General features: G+C 39.8%; 1 protein-coding gene across 6 annotated transcripts in view; it reads left to right on the top strand.

Moving 5' to 3' along the window:
- TFCP2 (transcription factor CP2) overlaps positions 1-22,388 on the top strand; it is a 57,842-nt gene extending 35,454 nt beyond the window's left edge. The window contains exons 2-15 of one of the 6 annotated variants that reach the window (XM_032348191.1): positions 3,264-3,415; positions 3,929-4,005; positions 4,904-5,009; positions 8,595-8,701; positions 11,124-11,276; positions 12,134-12,244; positions 12,584-12,672; positions 13,923-13,989; positions 14,388-14,481; positions 15,644-15,734; positions 17,467-17,576; positions 18,008-18,150; positions 20,440-20,491; positions 20,878-22,388. In XM_032348191.1, the coding sequence (XP_032204082.1) occupies positions 3,264-3,415; positions 3,929-4,005; positions 4,904-5,009; positions 8,595-8,701; positions 11,124-11,276; positions 12,134-12,244; positions 12,584-12,672; positions 13,923-13,989; positions 14,388-14,481; positions 15,644-15,734; positions 17,467-17,576; positions 18,008-18,150; positions 20,440-20,491; positions 20,878-20,915 (1,390 nt within the window). In that variant the 3' untranslated portion in view covers positions 20,916-22,388. Of the gene's footprint in view, positions 1-3,263; positions 3,416-3,928; positions 4,006-4,903; positions 5,010-8,594; positions 8,702-11,123; positions 11,277-12,133; positions 12,245-12,583; positions 12,673-13,922; positions 13,990-14,387; positions 14,482-15,643; positions 15,735-17,466; positions 17,589-18,007; positions 18,151-20,439; positions 20,492-20,877 lie in introns of all 6 variants that reach the window. The other 5 variants (XM_032348190.1, XM_032348194.1, XM_032348193.1 and 2 more) reach the window with 5 other exon arrangements.

Below are 22,388 nucleotides of genomic sequence, written 5' to 3'. Positions count from 1 at the left end.
TTGAATTTCAGCATCAGATTGCTTAGTCATGAGAGATTAGGTATAAAGCCACATTATATTGAGAAAACTAGGGACTCTTGCTATGTATTAACCTTGCTAGGCAGTAATGTTTGAGAAGAAAAGAAAAAACTGCCCTACATTCTAAAAGGTTGAGCAGTTGCTATGTTGCAAAATCCGATTTGCCTTGATTCCTGATAATCTTCACTAATGTTTCAAAGAATCATCAGATGTGGTGTATTTGAGAATGCATGTATCCAGATACTTGTTGAGAATGATAAGCAACAGAGTCTTTCAAAGACTAGCATCATGGTTCTGAAGTTTTGCAGTGTAGTGCCTTATTTTCTGTACTGTTTGTTGTGGGAACATGGGTAGCTTCCTGATTTGAGAAGTGGAAGAACTGGGTTGAAGTCCTTTGCTAGAAAACCCAGTGCTGCTTCGGTTTTATATAGTCTCCAGGGATCCATATATATTTTGCCTGACATTAATATAGACAGAAAGAAGAATTCTTCACTTTCTCCACTCAACTCCAACCCTTTGAGCAAAGCACATACCTCTAGACCTCAGGGAGAGGAAAGCACCTGTTGTTTTTCTAGCCTTTGAAATACTTTTTAGCAGTAAGAAACCTGGGTTTCATTAAAGCTGGTTTGTATTGGGGTGCCTGGGTGGCTCAGTGGGCTCTACCTTAGGCTCAGGTTATGATCCCAGAGTCCTGGGATCGAGACCCCACACCAGGCTCTCTGCTCAGCGGGGAGCCTGCTTCCCTTCCTCTCTCTCTGCCTGCCTCTCTGCCTACTTGTAATCTCTGTCTGTCAAATAAATAAATAAAATCTTAACAACAACAACATCAACAACAACAACTGGTTTGTATCTCAGGTGCCCAGATTCAACTAATAACATATAGCCTTGCTATTTAGACATCAGCAGAAAAAGAAATTTCTTTCTTTTCTCTTCTCTAACCTCCCCCCCTCCTTAAAGCATTTATGCCATTAAATTTTTATCACTTCTATGTGGATTGTTAGGACAATAATCAGAACATTTTCTGCTTATTTTGTTTTCCTGTAAGAATTTATAATGTCTCTAAGATTTATAGGAGTTCAGCCATTTTTCTATCAATGGTTCCTTTTGCCTGAATGTCATGATTCTGTAATGTTTGGAGAGAATGTATTCTGCTGAAGGTGCATAGAAAGAATTGCCCTGTGGCCCACACACTTAGCGTTCTATAGAACATTTTTACCTCCCGAGAAAGTACCCTTGTCTATATCTTCCAGGTCAATCTGTGTCCTGCCAGGAAACCACTGTTCTCAGCTTTGTGTGTTTTAGAACATCACAGAAATGGAACCGTACATTGTACATTCTTTGTATCTAGCTTCTTTGGTTTAGTAATATGTTTGTGAGATGCATGCATGTTGCATTCCTTCATTTTGCTGACTGGTATTCCATTGTACAAATATACCAGTTTGTGCATTCCGTTCTCTTAATTACAAACATTTGGATTCTTTCCAGTTTTTGCTTTGATGCTATTAGCATTTATGCATAAGCCTTGAATGGACTTATATTTCCTTTTCTTTTGGATAAATACCTGTGAGTAGAATCGCTACATCAAAGGGCATATAGATACTTACTTTTTTAAGAAACATCCATTCCTTTTTCTACATTGGCTGTGTTATTTTACACTTGTGCTGGTGAAGAATAGGAGTTCTGGTTGCTTCACAGCCTTGCCAACATTTGGGTTGTCATTCTTTTTAACTTCAGCTGTTCTAGTGAGTACAGGTACAAATTCTATAAGTGAATTAAAATATGTTTTGAGAATTTTGTGGCATGTCTTGGAATAATTAGAAATTTGGTACATCTCTCTCTCTCTCTCTTTTTAAGATTTTATTTAAGAGGGGGAGAATGAGCAAGAGAGAGAGCATGTTGGTAGGTGGGGGAGCAGAGGGAGAGGGAGAGAAGCAGGCTCCCCACCAAGCAGGTTGTCCAATACAAGACTCAATCCCAGAACTCCGGCACCATGACCTGAGCCCAAGACAGACGCTTACTGACTGAGACACCCTGGTGGCCCTAATTTGGTACATCTCTTAAGATTCTTTTAAAGTTTGGTCTGGGGGTACCTGGGTGGCTCAGTGGGTTAAGCTTCTGCCTTCGGCTCAGGTCATGATCTCAGGGTCCTGAGACTGAGCCCCGCATCGGGCTCTCTGCTCAGCAGGGAGCCTGCTTCTGCCTTCTCTCTGCCTGCCTCTCTGCCTACTTGTGATCTCTCTCTGTCAAATAAATAAATTAAATCTTTTAAAAAAATAAAAAATAAAGTTTGGTCTGGGGCAAATGTTGATCACAACAGTTTAGGTCTCCAGGATAGGGCCAGGATATTCTCTCCTACTAATCCATGGCTAGAGTTTATAAGGGAGAATTATTGTTAGTCCTGTGTACATCAATTTTAGTCTCTTACAGTTTCCAAAATATTTTCTCACATATTTACTCTTGGCAGCAAATGTGATTCACATTTTATAGATGAAGGAGTGAAGACTAGAGAGCTTGTCTAAGATTTGCCCAAGGCTTTGAGGGACTGAAACACAGCACTTTCCGTTAGTAGCATTTCACAGAATGTAAGCTGACTTTGAAATATATCCTGGTCATATGTCCTTTTCAAGTGGCTTCTAGGAATTCTGAGTCTTGTTTTAGTCCCTAGAGTAGATCAGCTGATATGGTTCTAGAGATAACTGCAGTTGGTGCCCTTCGAAGAACAAAAACATTACTGAGTGTCCTAACTTGACATTTTGGAACTCTGCGTATAATTTTCAGAGCCCTTTTAGGAACCCCTGTCCAAACTGTTTTAGCAGTGACTATCTGTTATTGCCCATGATGTGGTGGTGAGGGGGACAGCACAGCAGGTAATCTGAACTGAGTATTTGGGAAGAGACTCCATCAAAGTGAGTAATGTTCATAGTTTTCCAAACCAAATTGCAGTTCAAGTGTTTCTTTCTTTTTTTTTTTTTTTTAAGATTTTATTTATTTGTCAGAGAGAGAGAGGGAGAGAGAGCCAGCACAGGCAGACAGAATGGCAGGCAGAGGCAGAGGGAGAAGCAGGCTCCCTGCCCAGCAAGGAGCCCGATGTGGGACTCAATCCCAGGACGCTGGGATCATGACCTGAGCGGAAGGCAGCTGCTTAACCAGCTGAGCCACCCAGGCATCCCAGTTCAAGTGTTTCAACATAAATCCACTTTTGTACCACTGTTAGGTATTAACCTAAGTTGTTTGTTGTATTTCAGTGATGTCCTTGCATTGCCCATTTTTAAGCAAGAAGAGTCAAGTTTGCCCCCTGATAATGAGAATAAAATCCTGCCTTTTCAATATGTGCTCTGTGCTGCAACCTCTCCAGCCGTGAAACTCCATGATGAAACCCTGACATATCTCAATCAAGGTTAGATGCTTCTTTTCTTGTTAGTATTATTGAAAATTGGTGGATTGATGATATTTTATTATTTTATGGTAAAAAGTATATCTATCTAGTGTGACCTGTCAGAGTTGAAGTCTTATGTCAAAGATTTTTCACTTTTATGTCATGTTGGATATATATCAGTGGCTTCTTCTGTGCACCTGCCTAGTTTTAGTTCCTGTCTCCCTCCTTCTTTCTAATCCTTACCCAATTCTGTTTACCAGTTGTGTGACTTTGAACAAATTACTTAAACTCTTTGTGTTTCAATTCCTTTATCTGTAAAAATGGGATTGATAATACTCTTGAGAATTGTATCAACTGATGATATAACATATGAAAACACTTAGCACTGTGTCTGGCATATAGTTAAGGATTATAGTTGTTACTAATACTAATAAGATTATACTCTTGTATATTCAACCAGCTGAATTTTATTCTTTCTGAATATTACAAAGTTAACTTAAGATGGATATAATATACAGTTACTTTTTCTTCCAGGACAGTCTTATGAAATTCGTATGCTAGACAATAGGAAACTTGGAGAACTTCCAGAAATTAATGGCAAGTTGGTGAAGGTAAAAGAAAATGAGTAAATCATTCCTCTGCACAATATCCTTTTACCGACTCTTTTTGGGTTATGTTCTTTTGCTTCCATAAAGGGCTTGGTGCTGTCTCTTAGCTACTATAGTTTGCTGGCAGAGTGGTAAACTATTATTTCTTTGGAGTGAGAGTGAGCCCCCTCCATTCACATGGACTTTTCAGAGTTGCTAAGACAGAAGGCTTACTACTCCATGTCCCAGTAGTCTCCCGGTTCAGTGAACTTCTTTGGGGTGGAATAGAGGGACCTCCTTCAGATTTTTAGAGAAACTCCAGGGTCTTCTTTGTATATGCGGTCTAGTAGCAAGAAAAACAGGAAGTTCTGTTGACAAATAGCAGTTTTCTTAGTCTAGACTTACAGCATTGAATTCACAGCACAATTGGAACAGAGAAATTTGATCAGCTACGATAAAAGTTAGCGGGAAGGCTATTAATAACCACCTCTAAAAAGTAAGAATAACAAAAGGAAAGTTGATAGATACAACCCCTGCTTACCCTCAGTGCTGTGTAGTGGGTTAGCGAGCAGGGAACTTGTTGAGCTTTTCATATACACCCGAAGAGCTGAGCTGAATATTACATGGTAACAGTAGAGACAGGTAGAAATGCTTCCAGTAAGAGTCCTTTATGCTTAGTCCATGAGGACTGATGTTTTAAATATGGTACCAGTTAACTATAAAGCTTATATCTGAGCAATTATAAAATTTACCCTCAAATAGAGTTTGGGATGGGATGGGTTTTAGAGTGAAACAGATCTCAAGAAAAATAATTTTAGATTGTATCTAGAAACCAACTGGAGGTGACTGCTGGTAGTTTTCCTTTATCAGCACTGATTTTTAAAGGATCCTATTATCATTTGATTTCGTTGCTTCCGTTTAGAGTATATTCCGTGTAGTGTTCCATGACCGACGGCTACAGTACACTGAACATCAGCAGCTGGAGGGCTGGAGGTGGAACCGACCTGGAGATAGAATTCTTGACATTGGTGAGTTAAGGGAATCTCTTGCCCAGGAAATGTCTATCGGTATGGTCTGAGAGTTGGTTTTCTTTACTTGATGTTTACATTGATGCAAAGAGCCTCAGGGGCTCAATCAGCATAAACCCTGAAATGTTATTGACTAAGCATAAAAAAATTACTGGGATGGTCATACCAAAACTGAAGTTGGAAGTGTAGACACTTCAGTTCCATAACAATCACATCTGTTCCTTTAAGGTGATTTTATTTTTCTTTTTGTTTTTTTAATTTAGTTGTAGATATATATAACATAAAAGTTAGCATTATAAAACATTTTGAAGTAAATAATTCAGTGACATTAAGTGTATTCACATTATGTAGCCATCACTATCGTCCATCTCCGGAACTTTTTTCATCTTCCCAAACTGAAACCCTGTACCCATTAAACAATAATGCCCTATTCCTCTTCTCCCCAGCCCCTAGCCACCACCATTCTACCTTTTGTCCATATGACTGAGACTACTCCAGGTGTCTCATATAAGTAAAATCATCCAGTGTTTGTCTTTTTGTGATTGGCTTATTTCACTTAACCTAATCCTCACGGTTTAGCCAGATAGATAGTAGTATGCATCAGAATTTTCCTCCTTTTATTTATTATTATTTTTTTTTAAAAAAGATTTTATTTATTCATTTTACTGAGATCACAAGTAGGCAGAGAGGCAGGCAGGGAGAGAGGGGGAAGCAGGCTCCCTGCCAAGCAGAGAGCCCAATGCGGGACTCGATCCCAGGACCCTGAGGTCATGACCTGAGCCACCCAGGAGCCCCAGAATTTTCTTCCTTTTAAAGAGTGTATAATACTCCATTGTGTATTTTTACCACATTTTGTTTATCCATTCATCCTTTAGTAGATACTTGGGTTGATTCTACCTTTTGGTTATTGTGAATAATGGAGTTTAGGGACATGGGTATATCGATATTTATTTCAGTCTCTGCTTTTAGTTCTTTTGGGTATATACCCAGAAATGGGACTGTTAGATCATGTATGGTATTTCTATTTTGAATTTTGGGGGGAACTGTCATACTGTTTCCATAGCAGCTGCATATTTTACAATCCCATCAGAAGTGAACAAGGGTTCTAAATACTTGCCCTTCTTGCTAACATGTGCTATTTGTGTTAGTTTTGTTTTTTTGTTTATTGTTTTTTGGGTTTTTTGTATTGTAGCCATCTTAATGGATGTGAAGTGGTTATCTTATTGTGGTTTTGATTTATACTTCACTAATGATTAGTGATGTTGGGCATCTTTTTGTGTGCTTATTGGCCATGTATGTATCTTCTTTGGAGAAATGTATATTCAAATCCTTTCCTCATTTTTGAATCCGATTGGTTGGTTTTGTTCTTGTGTAGTTGTGAGTTGTAGGCATTCCTTATGTATTCTAGATATTAACCCCATATCAGATATGTGATTCGCAATATTTTCTTCCATTGTGTGTGGGTTGTCTTTTCACTGTGTTGATAATGTCCTTTGATACATGAAAGTTTTACATTTTGATGTAGTCCAGTTTATTTAATAATTTTATTGCCTTGCCTATGCTTTTGGTGTCATAGCTAAGAATATTGCAAAACCCAATGAAGCTTTTCCTGCTATGTCTTCTGCCAAGAGTTTTATAGTTTTTAGGCCTTAGATCAAACATTTAGGTGTTTGACCCATTTTTTAGTTAATTTTTGAATGTGGTATAAGGTAAGAGTTCACCTTCATTCCTCATATGTGGATATTCAGTTTTCCCAGCACCGTTTGTTGAAACAGCTCTTCTTTCCCCACTGAATGGTCTTGGCAACTTTGTCAACCATCAATCGACCGTGTTTGTCAGGACTCATTTCTGGGCTCTCTCTTGTGTTCTGTTTGTCTGTGTCTCCATCTTTATGCCAGTACCACTCTTTTGATAACTGTAACTTTGTAGTAAGTTTTGAAATCTGGGAATGTGACACCTTCAACTTTACTTTTCGTGATTGTTTTGGCTATTCAGGGTCTGGTACTTTGTTTTGTGTGTATGTAAAAGGGGCCAGGTTTTTTCCCCAAATGCTGCAAGTTCTTTATTTTACTAATACCCGAGAGGCAGATTAGTGGTTTTGTTTTTTTTTAAAGATTTTATTTATTTATTTGACAGAGAGAGATCACAAGTAGGCAGAGAGGCAGGCAGAGGGGTGGGGGAAGCAGGCTCCCTGCTGAGCAGAGAGCCCAATGCGGGACTCGATCCCAGGACCCTGAGATCATGACCTGAGCTGAAGGCAGAGGCTTTAACCAACTGAGCCACCCAGGCGCCCCAGTGGTTTGTTTTAACTAAAGTAAGAGACCTGGCATCAGAATCTATGTCTCTTGATTTGCAGTTTAGGTTTTTTCCCCTACTGCTCTGCTACATGGAGTAGAATTTATTTTTCTTAAATCATAGGGCTTAAGGGAAGTTCCTTTACAAACATACATGCAGTCACTCTTCATGAATGTACTTTTATTCCTGGTATCTATGTCTTTGATCTCTTATTGGTCATTATCTCCTACTAGCAAACATAGTTGTTAAACAACTCTAAGTACCTACTAATTTTACCAGAGAAAACACTGATTCTTTTTTTTTTTTTTTTAAAGATTTTATTTATTTATTTGAGAGAGAGACAGTGAGAGAGCATGAACGAGGAGAAGGTCAGAGAGAGAAGCAGACTCCCCATGGAGCTGGGAGCCCGATGCGGGACTTGATCCCGGGACTCCAGGATCATGACCTGAGCCGAAGGCAGTTGTCCAACCAACTGAGCCACCCAGGCGTCCCAAGAAAACACTGATTCTTGTACAGATAATCCTAATATCCATTTGATAAATTACCCTTAGGATAAATCCAACACAACTAACACTGTTGGACCCACCTTGTTGTTTGGATTGACAGTAAAACGGTAATATAGTGATAGCACAGTATGATCAGAAATATCAGCCTGGCTTTCTCTCTCCAGTTGGAATATTAATAGGGGAAGACAGGAAATTATATTTAAGTATATGCTATGTAGAGTGGAAAGCAAAATTCTACTAGAGCTCATTCATTTTTGCTTCCTTCTTGAGTATCAGATTTGTTGCTCTGTTACAAGGTTATTTGATGACTTTAAGGCCAGCATCAATCTCTGTGTTAAATTTTTCCCACTTTTATCTGTAATACAATGCTTCTGCCTTTATTCAGACACTCCGCTTTATCTTTCTATAGCAGTCTTGTTAGTGTACTTCTGTCAGTAACACTAAACCTAAAACTGTAAGTGAAGCAGATTATATTACAATTTTCATGACACTAGAGCTAGTCTGTAGACTAAATCTGTCTTTAAGTAGAATTTTGGCAGGTTAAAAGGAAACTGTTTAAATTGTCCTATTTTAAAAGCCTTTTAAAATGGAGAAAAGATACTCAGAAGGAAAGTACTTAGGTCAATTTTAGCTCTAATCAAACCTTTTTATTGCCAAAAAGAGGTTTAGGGTGTGATACGTAAAAATCTTGGTAACTAGGGACCAATAATAAAACAACCCGTGCTATCTTATTTAAACCCAGTAACCCTTGGAACTGTTCAGTGATTACCATTTTGTTTCTCAGATATCCCAATGTCTGTTGGTATAATCGATCCTAGAGCTAATCCAACCCAACTGAATACTGTGGAGTTCCTGTGGGACCCGGCAAAGAGGACATCTGTGTTTATTCAGGTAGGGCATTGCAGATGGGGTTCCAGTTATGAAGAGCATCTCTTACTACCAGTTTGTTTCTTTTTCTTTCTTAAAAATATTGATCTATTTAGGAGAGAGAGAGAGCGCATGAACACAAGCAGAGGCAGGGGCAGAGGGAGAGGGAGAGAGAGAATCCATGCAGACTCCCCGATGAACACAGAGCCTGTTGCAGGGCTCCATGGCTCCATCCCAGGACCCGGAGATCATGACCAGGGCTGAAATCTAGAATCAGATGCTTAACCTGCTTAGCCACCCAGGTGCCCCTACCAGTTTGTTTTTTGAAGGATAGAACACATTGAATTTGAAATCTTTACAGGGTCGCATCCTGACTGTCAAGTCCAGACTCTTCAGTACTTGCCTGAGGGCAATGAGGAGTGTCTGAATGGCCCTTCTAACTTCCCCAATTTATTTGTATGATAAAATAAAATTAAAAACAAACCAACCAACCAACCCCCCCCAAAAAAAAAAGCTTGCTAATGGCTGTATAATATTTCATTCTTTAGATGCACTATAGCCTCACATTTAGATTGTTCTAAATTTTCTCTATTATCTATAAAGTTGTTTTGAACATCTTTATGCTTTAATTTTGTTTTACATATCCAATTATGTCTGTTGGGTAGACTCCTTTTAAAATTTTTATTGGTAGTAAAGAAAACTATAGTTTATTACGTCCCATTAGATAGTCACTCTGTTAAGTAAACAGTACGTATATGTGATTTTATTTAAAACTTTGAGCAATAATCCAGTGGAGTAGAAATAGTTTTTTTTTTTTTTTTAAAGATTTTATTTATTTATTTTACAGAGAGAAATCACAAGTAGATGGAGAGGCAGGCAGAGAGAGAGAGAGAGAGGGAAGCAGGCTCCCTGCTGAGCAGAGAGCCCGATGCGGGACTCGATCCCAGGACCCTGAGATCATGACCTGAGCCGAAGGCAGCGGCTTAACCCACTGAGCCACCCAGGCGCCCCGAGTAGAAATAGTTTTTGAGGCTTAGAGAAATTAACAACTTACCTAAGCTAATATTTGGTCACTCAAGGTTTCACTGTTCAGATTCACCAGGGTCGTCACTTTATGCAGTAGCAAGCAAGCCTTTGCAAACCTTTCTTTCCCCACTATTGCCCGTGAGTTTTCATATCTGCTATTTTCCCAGCATGGATGGTGCCTGCGCTTTCTAAACTCTACCTTAAAGTCCAAGAAACTTTTACTAACAGAAATCATTTTTCTTTTATATTAACTCTGTATTAATGAATTTAGTTCCTCCCAGTAGCTTTTAGCATTGAATCTGTATATTTACTTTTTTTTTTAAGATTTTATTTATTTGACAGAGAGCAAGCCAGAGAGCACAGGCAGGGGGAATGGCAGAGGGAGGGAGAGAGGGTGTGGGACTCGATGCCAGGACCCTGAGATCATGACCTGAGCCAAAGGTAGATGCTTAACTGGCTGAGCCAGACAGGCTCTCCTACTTTCACTTATAAATAATTAAGCTTCCTTATTTCTTCCATTAGAATATACATTCTTAAAAAAAAAAAAAAAGAATATACATTCTTTAAGCTCGAAAAGAGAGTAAAAGTTTTTTTTTTTTAATTTTTAAATTTTTTTTTAAGGATTTTATTTCTTAGAGTGAGAGAGCACTCAAACACAAGCAGGGGGAGGGACAGAAGGAGAGGAAGAGAGAGAATCTCAGAGACTCCGAATTAAGTGCAGAACACAGGGCTTGATCTCACTATCCTGAGATTACGACCTCAGCTGAAATCAAGAGTCAGAGCTTAACTGAGGCACCCCTAAACTTTTTTAAAAAGATTTTATTTATTTACTCATGAGAGACAGAGAGAGAGAGGCAGAGGAAGAAGCAGGCTCCCCGCAGAGCAGGGAGCCCAGTATGGGACTCCAGGATCACAACCTGAGCTGAAGGCAGGTGCTCAGCCAACTGAGCCACTCAGGAGCTCCTAAAAGTCTTTTTTTTAAAGATTTTATTTACATAGATTTTTTTTTTTAATTTAAAGATTTTATTTATTTATTTGACAGACAGAGATCACAAGCAGGCAGAGAGGCAGACAGAGGAGGTGGGGGAAGAAGGCTCCCTGCTGAGCAGAGAGTCAGACACAGGGCTTGATCCCACGACTGTGAGATCATGACCTGAGCCAAAGGCAGAGGCTCAAACCACTGAGCCACCCAGGCACCCCTACATAGACATTTTTAAGTAAACTCTATGGCCAATGTGGGGCTCAAACTTACGATCCCCAAGATTAAGAGTCATGTGCTCTACCGACTGAGCCAGCCAGGTGCACCTAGCATAAAAGTTTTTTTATACGTGTTCATAGTGTTTTTAAAGGTTTTGCTGTTAGTTGCTCAGAAAATACTGTTGACTGATGTGCTGAAAGCTGGATGCTGTATTCCTCATAGGTACACTGCATTAGCACAGAGTTCACTATGAGGAAGCATGGAGGAGAAAAGGGAGTGCCGTTCCGAGTACAAATCGATACCTTCAAGGAAAATGAAAATGGGGAATATACTGAGCACTTACACTCAGCCAGCTGCCAGATCAAAGTCTTCAAGGTATTCCTGGACCTTCTGCTGTCCCTTGTATACTTTCCCCTCATCTTTCAGTTTTAACATTAGCTACTAAGTCAAAGGAAGCTTGTCTTTTTTCAACAACTGTGGAAACTTAGTCTAGGCTACAGTTCTTTAGATCATCCCTGAGATGCCTGGTAATGAATTTATATGGGGATGGGCATGGCAGAAGAGGAACTTGGACAGGGAGCCAGAGGCTAAAACATGGATTTTCACTGAAAGCTCTTAAAGTCTGTTGAGATTACAAGCTCTTGTAAAGGCTCACAAGATTATGAAATGTTAATAGTTTTGGTTACATTGGTACTTGGCTTACTTTTGTTAATTTGGTCTTTATTTGTTTTTATCATATGGATAAATGTATTATCATTGCAAAAGGTTCATTAATACTGATGTATTCAGACCGAAGTCCCCCTTTACCCCTTTTACCCTGACTTCCCACCCTTTCCTGGTGACCTGGCGACCTGGAGGTCGCCACTGTTACAATTTAGCATGTATCCTTTTGGTCCTCTTTTGTGCTTTTATATACCCATGTACATAGGTATACACATATTTTCTTCGAAACATCAATAGGATTGTATGGTATGAACTGTTACGAGGCTTGCCTTTTTTCAGTTAGCTGTGTGCTTTAGAGATCGTTCCATGTCCACAGCTATAGATCTCTCATTCTTTTTCAGCTCCATCACACAGTTAAATTTGCTATTTCAGACTTCGATGCAAGGATACATCTTGTCTTTACGTCATTGTACCTACATCCTTGTTTCACATGGGACTATTTAAGCTCTTAGAAAGAATATTGTTGGGTCAAAAGTTGATGAGTCAAAACAAAACATTGCTCTCTCCAGCCCAAAGGTGCAGACAGAAAGCAAAAAACAGATCGGGAGAAAATGGAGAAACGGACACCTCATGAAAAGGAGAAATACCAGCCTTCTTATGAGACAACTATACTCACAGAGGTGAAAAGATTTCTTCCGGTGATGATGTCAGTCAGTACTTTCTATTTTTAAAGGAAAATCCCATCATATCACACTGTATATGTATATCAAATCGTTACGTTGTACACCTGAAACTAATACAGTGTTGTATGTCTATTATATCTCAGTTAAAAAAACAAACAAACATAACTTCTAGCCTGGTCAAGATTTACTTGTCCTGGGTATTTTGTCTCTTCATTATAGGGACCTCTGTACAATTAAGATATGCCAATCAAGATGTGTTTCTCAAGTAACGATGTTTTGGGGGGACACTGGGGTCACATGCACTTTCTCCCTGTTTAAGTTGTTCTTTGTTTTTAGTGTTCTCCATGGCCTGAGATCACATATGTCAATAATTCCCCATCACCCGGCTTCAACAGTTCCCACAGCAGTTTTTCTCTTGGGGAAGGGTAAGTATGGGAAATGTAGTTAGGTTGTGTTTATCCTAAATATGTCTTCTTTCATTATCTTCTCATATAGAAACATTTTCTAAATCGGTTAAGTTTTCCTACTTGGTCACTCTTTGATGGATCCATGGATTCACTGAGGTTTGGAAATCTTCAAAAGTGACTGAAAAGAGTTTTATGCAGTCCTTTCTCCTCTTTTTTCTTCCTATTAGAAAATAGCATTTAAGGGCACCTGGGTGGCTCAGTGGGTTAAAGCCTCTGCCTTCGGCTCAGGTCATGATCCCGGAGTCCTGGGATTAAGCCCCACATCGGGCTCTCTGCTCAGCGGGGAGCCTGCTTCCTCCTCTCTCTCTGCCTGCCTCTCTGCCTACTTGTGATCTCTGCCTGTCAAATAAATACATAAAATTTAAAAAAAAATAAAAATAACTATTTTGGTTTTCATTATAAATGTATGTGATCACATGGCATTGCATAAAGTTTCTTTTGGTATTTTTTTTCCTGTATATGTTTGTGTGTATATTTATATATTTGATACAGTAGTAATATATTGATTACTTTTATCTTCTGATATTTTTATTTCTGTTATAAATTTCTTACGTTAAATATTCTACATGCCATAATTTATCTGATAAATCCCAATTTACTGAAATTTTTATATTTTTTCAATTTGTCCAATAATTAAAAAAATGTCACAAGTGACAGTTTCTTCCCCTCTCCCCATAATCTTTTTTTTTTATTTTTTTTTTTAAAGATTTTATTTATTTTTCAGAGACAGAGGGAGAGAGCGTGAGCGAGCACAAGCAGACAGAGAGGCAGGCAGAGGCAGAGGGAGAAGCAGGCTCCCTGCTGAGCAAGGAGCCCGATGTGGGACTCGATCCCAGGACCCTGGGATCATGACCTGAGCCGAAGGCAGCTGCTTAACCAACTGAGCCACCCAGGCGTCCCAACTCTCCCCATAATCTTAATGTTACTTTAACAGATAATAGAAAGATTGACTATCAGACTAAGACTACTTTATGAGAGAGTACAGATTCCTTTAAATCTCTAGCTTGAGGGGTGCCTGGCTGGCTCAGTCAGTGGAGCACTCAACTCTTGATCTCAGAGTTGTAGTTTTAGGCCCCACATTGGGTGTGGTGATTACTTAAAAATAAAATCTTAAAAGAAAAAAAATCTCTAGCTTGAGACTTACTGTGAGATGATGAACCCTTGTATGTGTCACAGACTCATCCTTTTCATTTTCAATGTTTCCTTAGAAATGGTTCACCAAACCACCAGCCAGAGCCACCCCCTCCAGTCACAGATGTAAGTCTAAAATTAAATGTAAGTCATTTGCAATGTCTACTAATACTTTGATTACTGTGCAGTTCAGTAGAAATGCCCAACTTTTAAGGAGTAATAGTTATTCACTTACTGGAAACAGACATTTATTGAATATTGACTGTGAACTAGATACTATGCTGGGGATCAGAGAAGTGAAAAAAGCTATTGCAGGACCCCTGGATTTAAAGCGCTTATGGTCTAGTAAGGAAGATAAGGATGGAATTCCATGGGCTTCTTGCATGGTTAGGGAAAGAAGATTGATGAGGTATAAATAACTTCCAAGCAAACTAGGCCTGAGTGTGGGTGTGTTTAGCTCTGTGTTACCTAATGATGTAAGAGATAAATTTCTTTAGTTAAAAAAAGAAAGAAAATGAAAATGTGTGCTTTCTCTCTTTCAGAACCTTTTGCCAACGACCACACCTCAGGAAGCTCAGCAGTGGTTGCATCGAAATCGTTTTTCTACGTTCACAAGGCTTTTTACAAACTTCTCAGGTTAAATTTATTTTGTCCTTTTGTCTTTCCCAACACAGGATATTCCTTTACATTCTAGAGCCTCCTAGTATCCATATGAGGGCGTGTGTGTGTGTGTGTATGTGTGTGTGTAAGAGAGAGAGAGAGAGAGAGGAAGGGAGCGAGTGAGGGAGGGAAGGAGAAATCTTTGTACATTTTTAGGATTAAGTGAGTTTCATAGAACCCTTCAGACTTTCTCACCAGCAGCATCTGTGCTGTGAAATACTTAAAAAGAGATACTTCTTAGTTTAAATTCACTTTAATTTAAAAATATTTATTCTATACAATACTTTTTAAAATGTATATTCTATACAGTGTTTTATCAAGGGTGTTTGTAGGTAGTCTGAAATTTCTCCCTTGATATCACTATATTGTATTTTATTTAAACATTCCACTTTTATTTAGCACCTTCTGGGTACCAGGTATAGTAGGAATACACAAACGAGTAAGGCATCCTTTCTCATCATTCACCATCTAGTAGCAAACAAACAAACAAAAACAAAAAACAAAACCCCAAACCAAAAACCCAAATAAAATTAAACTAAAACCCTGAAAAAGATAAGTAAATAGCTGTGACGCAGTAGATAAGTGGTACGAAGCAGGGTATTGGGGGAGTGTCTGTGTTTAGGGAACACGTGTAATGCGCTAGGTAAATCTTGGGGGATGAGGAGGAGTCTGTCGGTCAGACAGTGGAAGGATATTTCAGGGAGGAGGAACAACTTGCTCTTTGACGTCATCTGTATGATGGAAGCATAGGGCTAAGTGGATAAGTTAATTGGGTGGCAGTTGAGGTGAGAGAGGAAACAGAGGCCAGATCTTGGACAGGCTTATATTACCATGCAAAAGATTTGGACTATAAGATAACAGCCACTTTAGGGGCACCTCTGTGGTTCAGTGGGTTGAGCCTCTGCCTTCAGCTCAGGTCATGATCTCAGGGTCCTGGAATCGAGCCGGCATCAGGCTCTCTGCTCAGCAGGAAGCCTACTTCCCCCTCTGTCTCTACCTGCCTCTCTGCCTCCTTTTTCTCTCTGTCAAGTAAATAAATAAAATCTTAAAAAAAAAAAAAAAAGATAACAGCCACTTCAGTGGTCATTAACAAAGACCGCCTTTGCCTTTATCACCCATTTTCTTATATTTATTCCAGGGGCAGATTTATTGAAACTAACTAGAGATGATGTGATCCAAATCTGTGGCCCTGCTGATGGAATCCGACTTTTTAATGCATTAAAAGGCCGGTATGTAATTAGTGTGAAAATATCAGCGAGGTTGAATTTCAGATACTTTGGGATTAAGGGACTCTTCACAGTACTGTTTGCACAGCTCACTACATCTTGTCAAAACATTCTTTTTTTGAATGCCAGCTATGTGCCAAATAAACGAAGATGAAAAATATCATTTCCTACAGTTGATCCAAGGAATTCCTCATGATATCCCATTTTTTCATTTCTAGGTAGTTTTCTCATTTGATAAATACTTATCATCCCTGTTATGAGCCAGGTACTATTGTAGGCTCTAGAGATGCATTGGTGAGCAAAACCATCAAGGAACCCATTATTATGAGTTTGCTTTCTAATAGGGAGAGAGATAAAAATATGAACAGTGAATATTTTCAATAGTGATAAGTGCTTTGAAGAAAAACCAAACAAATAAGCAAAAACAAAGTTATAACCTGTGGAGTACCCAGAATATGGTCAGGAAAGACCTCTGTGGGGTGGGGGTGTTTAAACTGAATGAATTATGAGAAGGATAGAAGCTATGGGGTCATATGAGGGAAAAGCACTCCACGCAGGAGGAGCAACAGGTGCAAAGGTCCCGAGTCCATTTTAACTAGAGATGCGGTCATTCTTGAATTAGATAGGAATTACTTAAGTGTCCACTTACAAATTGTAAAACTGAGTAATTTGCAGTCTCAAGTAGGATTTTTCAGTTTCAGGTAGGTAATAGCATTAATGGGAAAAACATACAGCTTATTGCCACCGTACCAAATCAGTGACCAAATAATGAAACAGATTGTGAATTGTTCTGGTTGGGTACATCACAAGGATTGTTGAATCAGGTTGGCTCTAATCTTGGAAATTTTAAAGAGGAAAAATTCAGAGGTGGATGATCTGAAGAAAAAAAAAATTGGATCTTCATTTTTTTAACATATTATTTAAAGAGCATTTAAGAGGCGCCTGAGTGATGCGGTCAGTTAAGTGTCTAAGTCTTGATTTCAGCTCAGGTCATGATCTCACTGTCGTGAGATTGGGCCCCTCTCTGTCCCTCTGCTCCTGCCCCAGTAACCCTCCCACCCGCTTATGCATGTACACATGTGCTCTCTCTCTTAAAAAATAAAAGAGCATTTTAAAATAGGAATGAGATGATCAGCTCAAGAGGTAATTGAATACCATTGTCTAAGAAGTAAGAAGGGACAGAAAGCTCAAGCTACTTAGGAGACGGTAATGAGGGAAATAAGATTCTCTGTTTTATAGTGGCACTTCGAAGGAGAAGGTGTATGTTGAACCAGACCCATGCAACAGTGGCTCACACGTTTCAAATATTTCTAATGTTTACATCAAAGGTCATAAACCCAAATGACACAGAGGCCACACATCAACGAGTGACAGTCGAATCTGGAGTCTGCTGAAGAATGCATACATCATGCAAGGAGAACACCCAGTCGTTTCCTTGTAAGAGTAAGGGTCTCAGATTGCCAAATCTGATTTTTCAAGAAAGGCCGAAATTGCAGAGGTTTATACGATGTTGGAACGAATTCAGTTAAAATGCACGCACGCACATGTGCACACATGTACGTGCACACACGTACACCCCAGTGGAGAGCTAAGGAGACAGCAAACGAGCTTCCTTGGCCCACGGGCTGCCAGTTTTCAACTCCACTCTCTAGTGTTAACCTAGACACACAAGTTCTCCCTTAAAATGTGCTTCCCACGAAAACTGCAAGACTAACAGCCTTGTTTTCCTCCTCAGGATGGTGCGCCCAAGGCTAACCATTTATGTTTGTCAGGAATCCCTGCAGTTGAGGGAGCAGCAGCAACAGCAGCAGCAGCAGCAGAAGCATGAGGACGGAGACTCAAATGGTACTTTCTTCGGTAGGTCGTTCTGGACAGGCCAGGATGCACATTCCGGAAGGGGGAGGAGGTGACGTGTAAGCCCATGCGGTGGGAAGTCCTCAGACGGCAGATCCAGCATTTGCTAGAAGAATGGTCCTTGCTCACGTTTATTGAGTTCCTCATACGTACCGAGCACTGTTCTCAGCACAGTGACATGTTTTAATTTTTACAACCAGTATCTCTTCTCTGCAGTACATTTACTGTTCTCGCCAGATGGAGAATGAGGCTTAGGGATGTTAAGTAACTCACCCCAATCCCACAGCCAGCAGGTGGCCAAGCCAGGGCTTGAACTCAGGCAGTCTGTGAGTCCTTTAGGAAGGTGGGCATTCCTCGTGATCGGGTTACCTTTAAGAGCAGAGAAACCTGCACTGACTGCCTTTGCTTTGTCCCTTTTGCAGTGTACCACGCCATCTATCTGGAAGAACTGACAGCTGTTGAACTGACAGAAAAAATCGCTCAGCTCTTCAGCATTTCCCCTCGCCAGATCAGCCAGATCTACAAGCAGGGGCCAACAGGAATCCATGTGCTCATTAGTGATGAGGTAGATTTTCAGTACAGCTGAATCACCACATAACAGTTTGTCAGAGCACGTGACGGAAGCAAGAGCCGTTCTCCTGGGGCACAGGCCCTGTTTACAAGACCAGGGCTTTTCAAACGTTTTTGCTTACTTACTTCCAAAATAATTTTTAAAAACCATGTATCCCCTTTCACATTTTTAGGTTGACTTAAAATTTTTTGTTTTAAGTTTAAATAGTTGCAAAATATGTCATTTCTGGGCATATTATATAACCTTTAAAAATGAAATGGTTACATCACTTTTCTAACTATATTCCATGTAACCGAAATAGAAGAGTGATGTAATACCACCATCACTGTCTTAAAAAATACATGAATATACTTTCCTTTGAGTTTTTTTTTTTTTTAAGATTTTATTTATTTATTTGACAGACAGAGATCACAAGTAGGCAGAGAGGCAGGCAGAGAGAGAGGAGGAAGCAGGCTCCCTGCTGAGCAGAGTGCCTGATGCAGGGCTCGATCCCAGGACACCGGGATCATGACCTGAGCCAAAGGCAGAGGCTTTAACCCACTGAGCCACCCAGGCGCCCCTCCTTTGAGTTTTTATATCATCTCTTTGTTTCCTTGAACTCCTATTTCCATTCTCTTCTCCCATAGAATTTTATCTTACCATAACCTGCTTTTATGCGCAAACATCTTTTGTTAATTATCTTACCATATTTCTTTGAAACAAATTTGCTTCAACAAAAGAATTCGTTTTAATAAAAATTTAAAAATTATTTCTTCTGAATAGAATGACCACCATAATTACATAATCAATAAACATAAATGTTTTGGTAAATTTTTAAAGATTAAGAAAAATGTGTTAGAAGTGTATCTGTTAAAGAGATGGATGGGATTGTCTGATTCCATACTTGCTCTGCCCACATTAATTCATGTATAGATGAGTACTCTCTACTGGTTTCTAGAATGAAATAGTGTTCAACACCACTTCCGTTCTGTTTTATTCCCACTAGATACAATGCTATGGAATCTGATTCACACAAATTGACAGATGGGAATGGATGGAGTTTTTTTAAAAAACAGCACTGGGTTTTTTTTTTTTTTTAAACTTTGGAGTTAGATGCCAAAAAATTAGATAGTGACGTTACAGAGAATTATTTTGAATCACCTATCATTTGACAGTTTGTGATTAGGTTGGTCTTCAGTTTTGGTGCAAGGAAAAAATTAGAAACCACATGACTCACAAAAGACTTTGTTACCCAGTCATTAAGGTTCACATTGTCACAGTTTGGCATCCTGGAGGCTTTTGTACACTGGAACAGGGCATCTTGGTAGGATTCCAGGATGGTAAAACTTCTGCCTTTATTTTATAAAATGGGAGAAGGAAGTCTAGAAGGCAAAGTAGGTAGGGAAAACCAAAGAGGTGCTCGGGCAGTTTTGGGAAAGTGTACATATGGGAGATGAAGCCCTGGAAGTGAGTTCTCCCGAATGGGCCTCCAGTGTCTGTGTACCCTTGCAATGTCTTGGGGTTAACCCAGGAAAATGGGCTGGGCGCCTGGGTGGCTCAGTTTTTAAGCTTCTGCCTTTGGCTCACGTCATGAGCCCAGGGTCCCAGGATCAAGCCCTCTTTCAGGCTCTATGCTCAGCAGGAAGCCTGCTTCTCCCTCTCCCACCACCCCTGCATGTGTTCCCTCTCCCTGTGTCTCTGTCAAATAAAAAAATTAAAATCTTAAAAAAAGAAAAAAGAAAATTCCAGGAAAAATGGATCCTATAATTTTAAGATCACTTGTTTTAGACTGCTTAGCTTTTATTTTATTTTATCTTGTTTTGTTTTATTTTATTTATTTAAAGTAAGCTCCAGGGGTGCCTGGGTGGCTCAGTGGATTGAGCCGCTGCCTTCGGCTCGGGTCATGATCTCAGGGTCCTGGGATCGAGTCCCGCATCGGGCTCTCTGCTCTGCAGGGAGCCTGCTTCCTCCTCTCCCTCTCTCTGCCTGCCTGCCTGCCTGCTTGTGATCTCTGTCTGTCAAATAAATAAATAAAATCTTTAAAAAAAAAATTTTTTTTAAGTAAGCTCCAATGCCCAGCAGGGGCTTAAACTCACGACCCTGAGATTAAGAGTCACATGCTGTAGCAACTGAGCCATCCAGGCGCCCCTAGACTGCTTAGCTTTTATAACTTAAAACCTGAATGGCAGAAAACAAAGGATTATTTTTTTTCCTTAAGTCCAATATAATAAAAAGGCATATAGTCTCAATAACTGCAGCAAATCCAAGTTTTTAATAATTAGCACCTTTTCTTGCTTTTCTCAGATGATACAGAACTTTCAGGAGGAAGCCTGTTTTATTCTGGACACAATGAAAGGTAATAAAATAGTAAGACAGATGCCTCTCTCTGAGATGTTTAAGAGATGTTTTTCATGATTGACTTCTTTGAGGAGGGAGGGAAAGTATCAACCACTGTATCTGAGGTAGAGAAAGTGATGTCTTTGGAGATTGTTCCTTTGCATGAATTGCATCTTGCCATTATCAGAACAGACTGATGACTCTGCCCCTCTCCCACCTTCCGTGGACATGTTGTTTTTATAGTGTGTATTTATTCTTAAGTATTATGTTATAGTAAGTATGTTGTCCTTTGTCCTGCTGGTGGGTTTTTTTGTTTCCCCCTTCTCAAAAGATCCTTACCATATTTTTTTTATCTCCCACTGTGTTTTAGAGGTGACTAAAGATTGCTCTCTCTCTCTTTTACAGCAGAAACCAATGATAGCTATCATATCATCCTGAAGTAGGTGCCGGGCATTCTATCCTCAGTGGCTGCTGCTTCCTTCGCCCCTCAGAAGCTTCCCTCCTGAAGGGAGTCGCTAGCTAATGGAGATTGGAAGGTCTGCAGGAACCTGACCCATCTGACTGTGTGTGGGGGAGTCCAGGTCGTGGAGGCAGAATCCCAGCCATCCCTCGGCCCAGGCTCTTGTGGCACACACAGATTATTGCCCAACATGCATTTCTGCAGCTATATCTTAGTTAAAATTTATGGACTATGTTGTTGTTGCATATCATTAGAAACTCCACACCATTTAGGGTGTTCGTAGGGCATAACGATGATGAGAATTGTGTGATGTTTAATGGAAAGATGTTAAATTTTGTGATACGGAGCCATGTAATTTTTTTTCTAATATAAAAGTGAACATCTATATTCCTAAGACTAGATCCTCAGTCTCTTTTGCATCATACATATTGGCTTTTGCCACAGTCGGCCCCTGAAAACCTCATCAAAGAGGAGAAATACAGAAATAGAATAGAATTTTTCTTTTGGTTGCCCTGTGATACCAAGACTAATAGTAATTTTAGCTAACATTTACTGAGCATTTACTTGTGCCTCGTAGTGTGATAAATTCTTTAAGTGGATTACCTTGTTTAACTCCTCTTTAATAATCCTCTATGAAGTAGGTAATAATGATCCCTAATTGAAGGTGAGGCCATGGACATAGAGCGGCTAAAGGGCTTGCCGAGCAACAGGCAACCAGCAAGCATAGTCGCTGAAATCCAAACCCGAGCAGTCTGGTTTGTCTGAAACGCCAGTCACGATGCCACCCTGTGCTCGCTGCCGTCTCTGACCGTGGCTCTGCCGGCAGATAGGACGCAACGCTGCGTGACAGCTGAGGAATTAACCACTGACAGGGACAAACCACACCTAAATAATGGAGAACAGATCAAGACCTACAAAACCTGAGAACATACGTGCTTCTGAAGCATCATCGGTTGTCAGAGTCACAGACTGAGGTGGTGAAGATGAAGAGTGGTCCGTGACTCCCCAAATTCACTGTTCTTGACTGAGCTTCTCAGACTGTATTTATTCATGCGTTTGGCCAGCCCCTGCTTTCCATTTCCCCTCTCTGCATCTCTCCTTGGCATAGGAAATTCTTTTACTTATGTGGTGTTCTTTTATATAAGCTTCATGAGAAATTAATTCCGACCCTTGTCACACTCTTCCCATTTATTTTAGTTCCTACAGACTGCGTGTGTGTGTCTGTGCGTGTGTATGCGTGTGTATGTGCACACATGTGTAAGACTACGGGTTGTCTTTATTCACATGTAGAGTTTTATCCAGAAATCCCCTTTACACATTATGTTGAGGTGAAAAAAGATAATGTTCCAAGATTCTGTAATGGATTTGGATCTGTGCGTGTGTGTTTTTAAAGCATTTGATAAAGTTTAAATGTTTTTATACAGAGAATTTTGTTCATTAAAAGCAACCCACAATA

The sequence above is a fragment of the Mustela erminea genome, chromosome 6 (assembly GCF_009829155.1).
Source record: "Mustela erminea isolate mMusErm1 chromosome 6, mMusErm1.Pri, whole genome shotgun sequence".
Lineage (NCBI taxonomy): Eukaryota > Metazoa > Chordata > Mammalia > Carnivora > Mustelidae > Mustela > Mustela erminea.
This window is presented reverse-complemented; position numbering and strand designations above follow the sequence as displayed.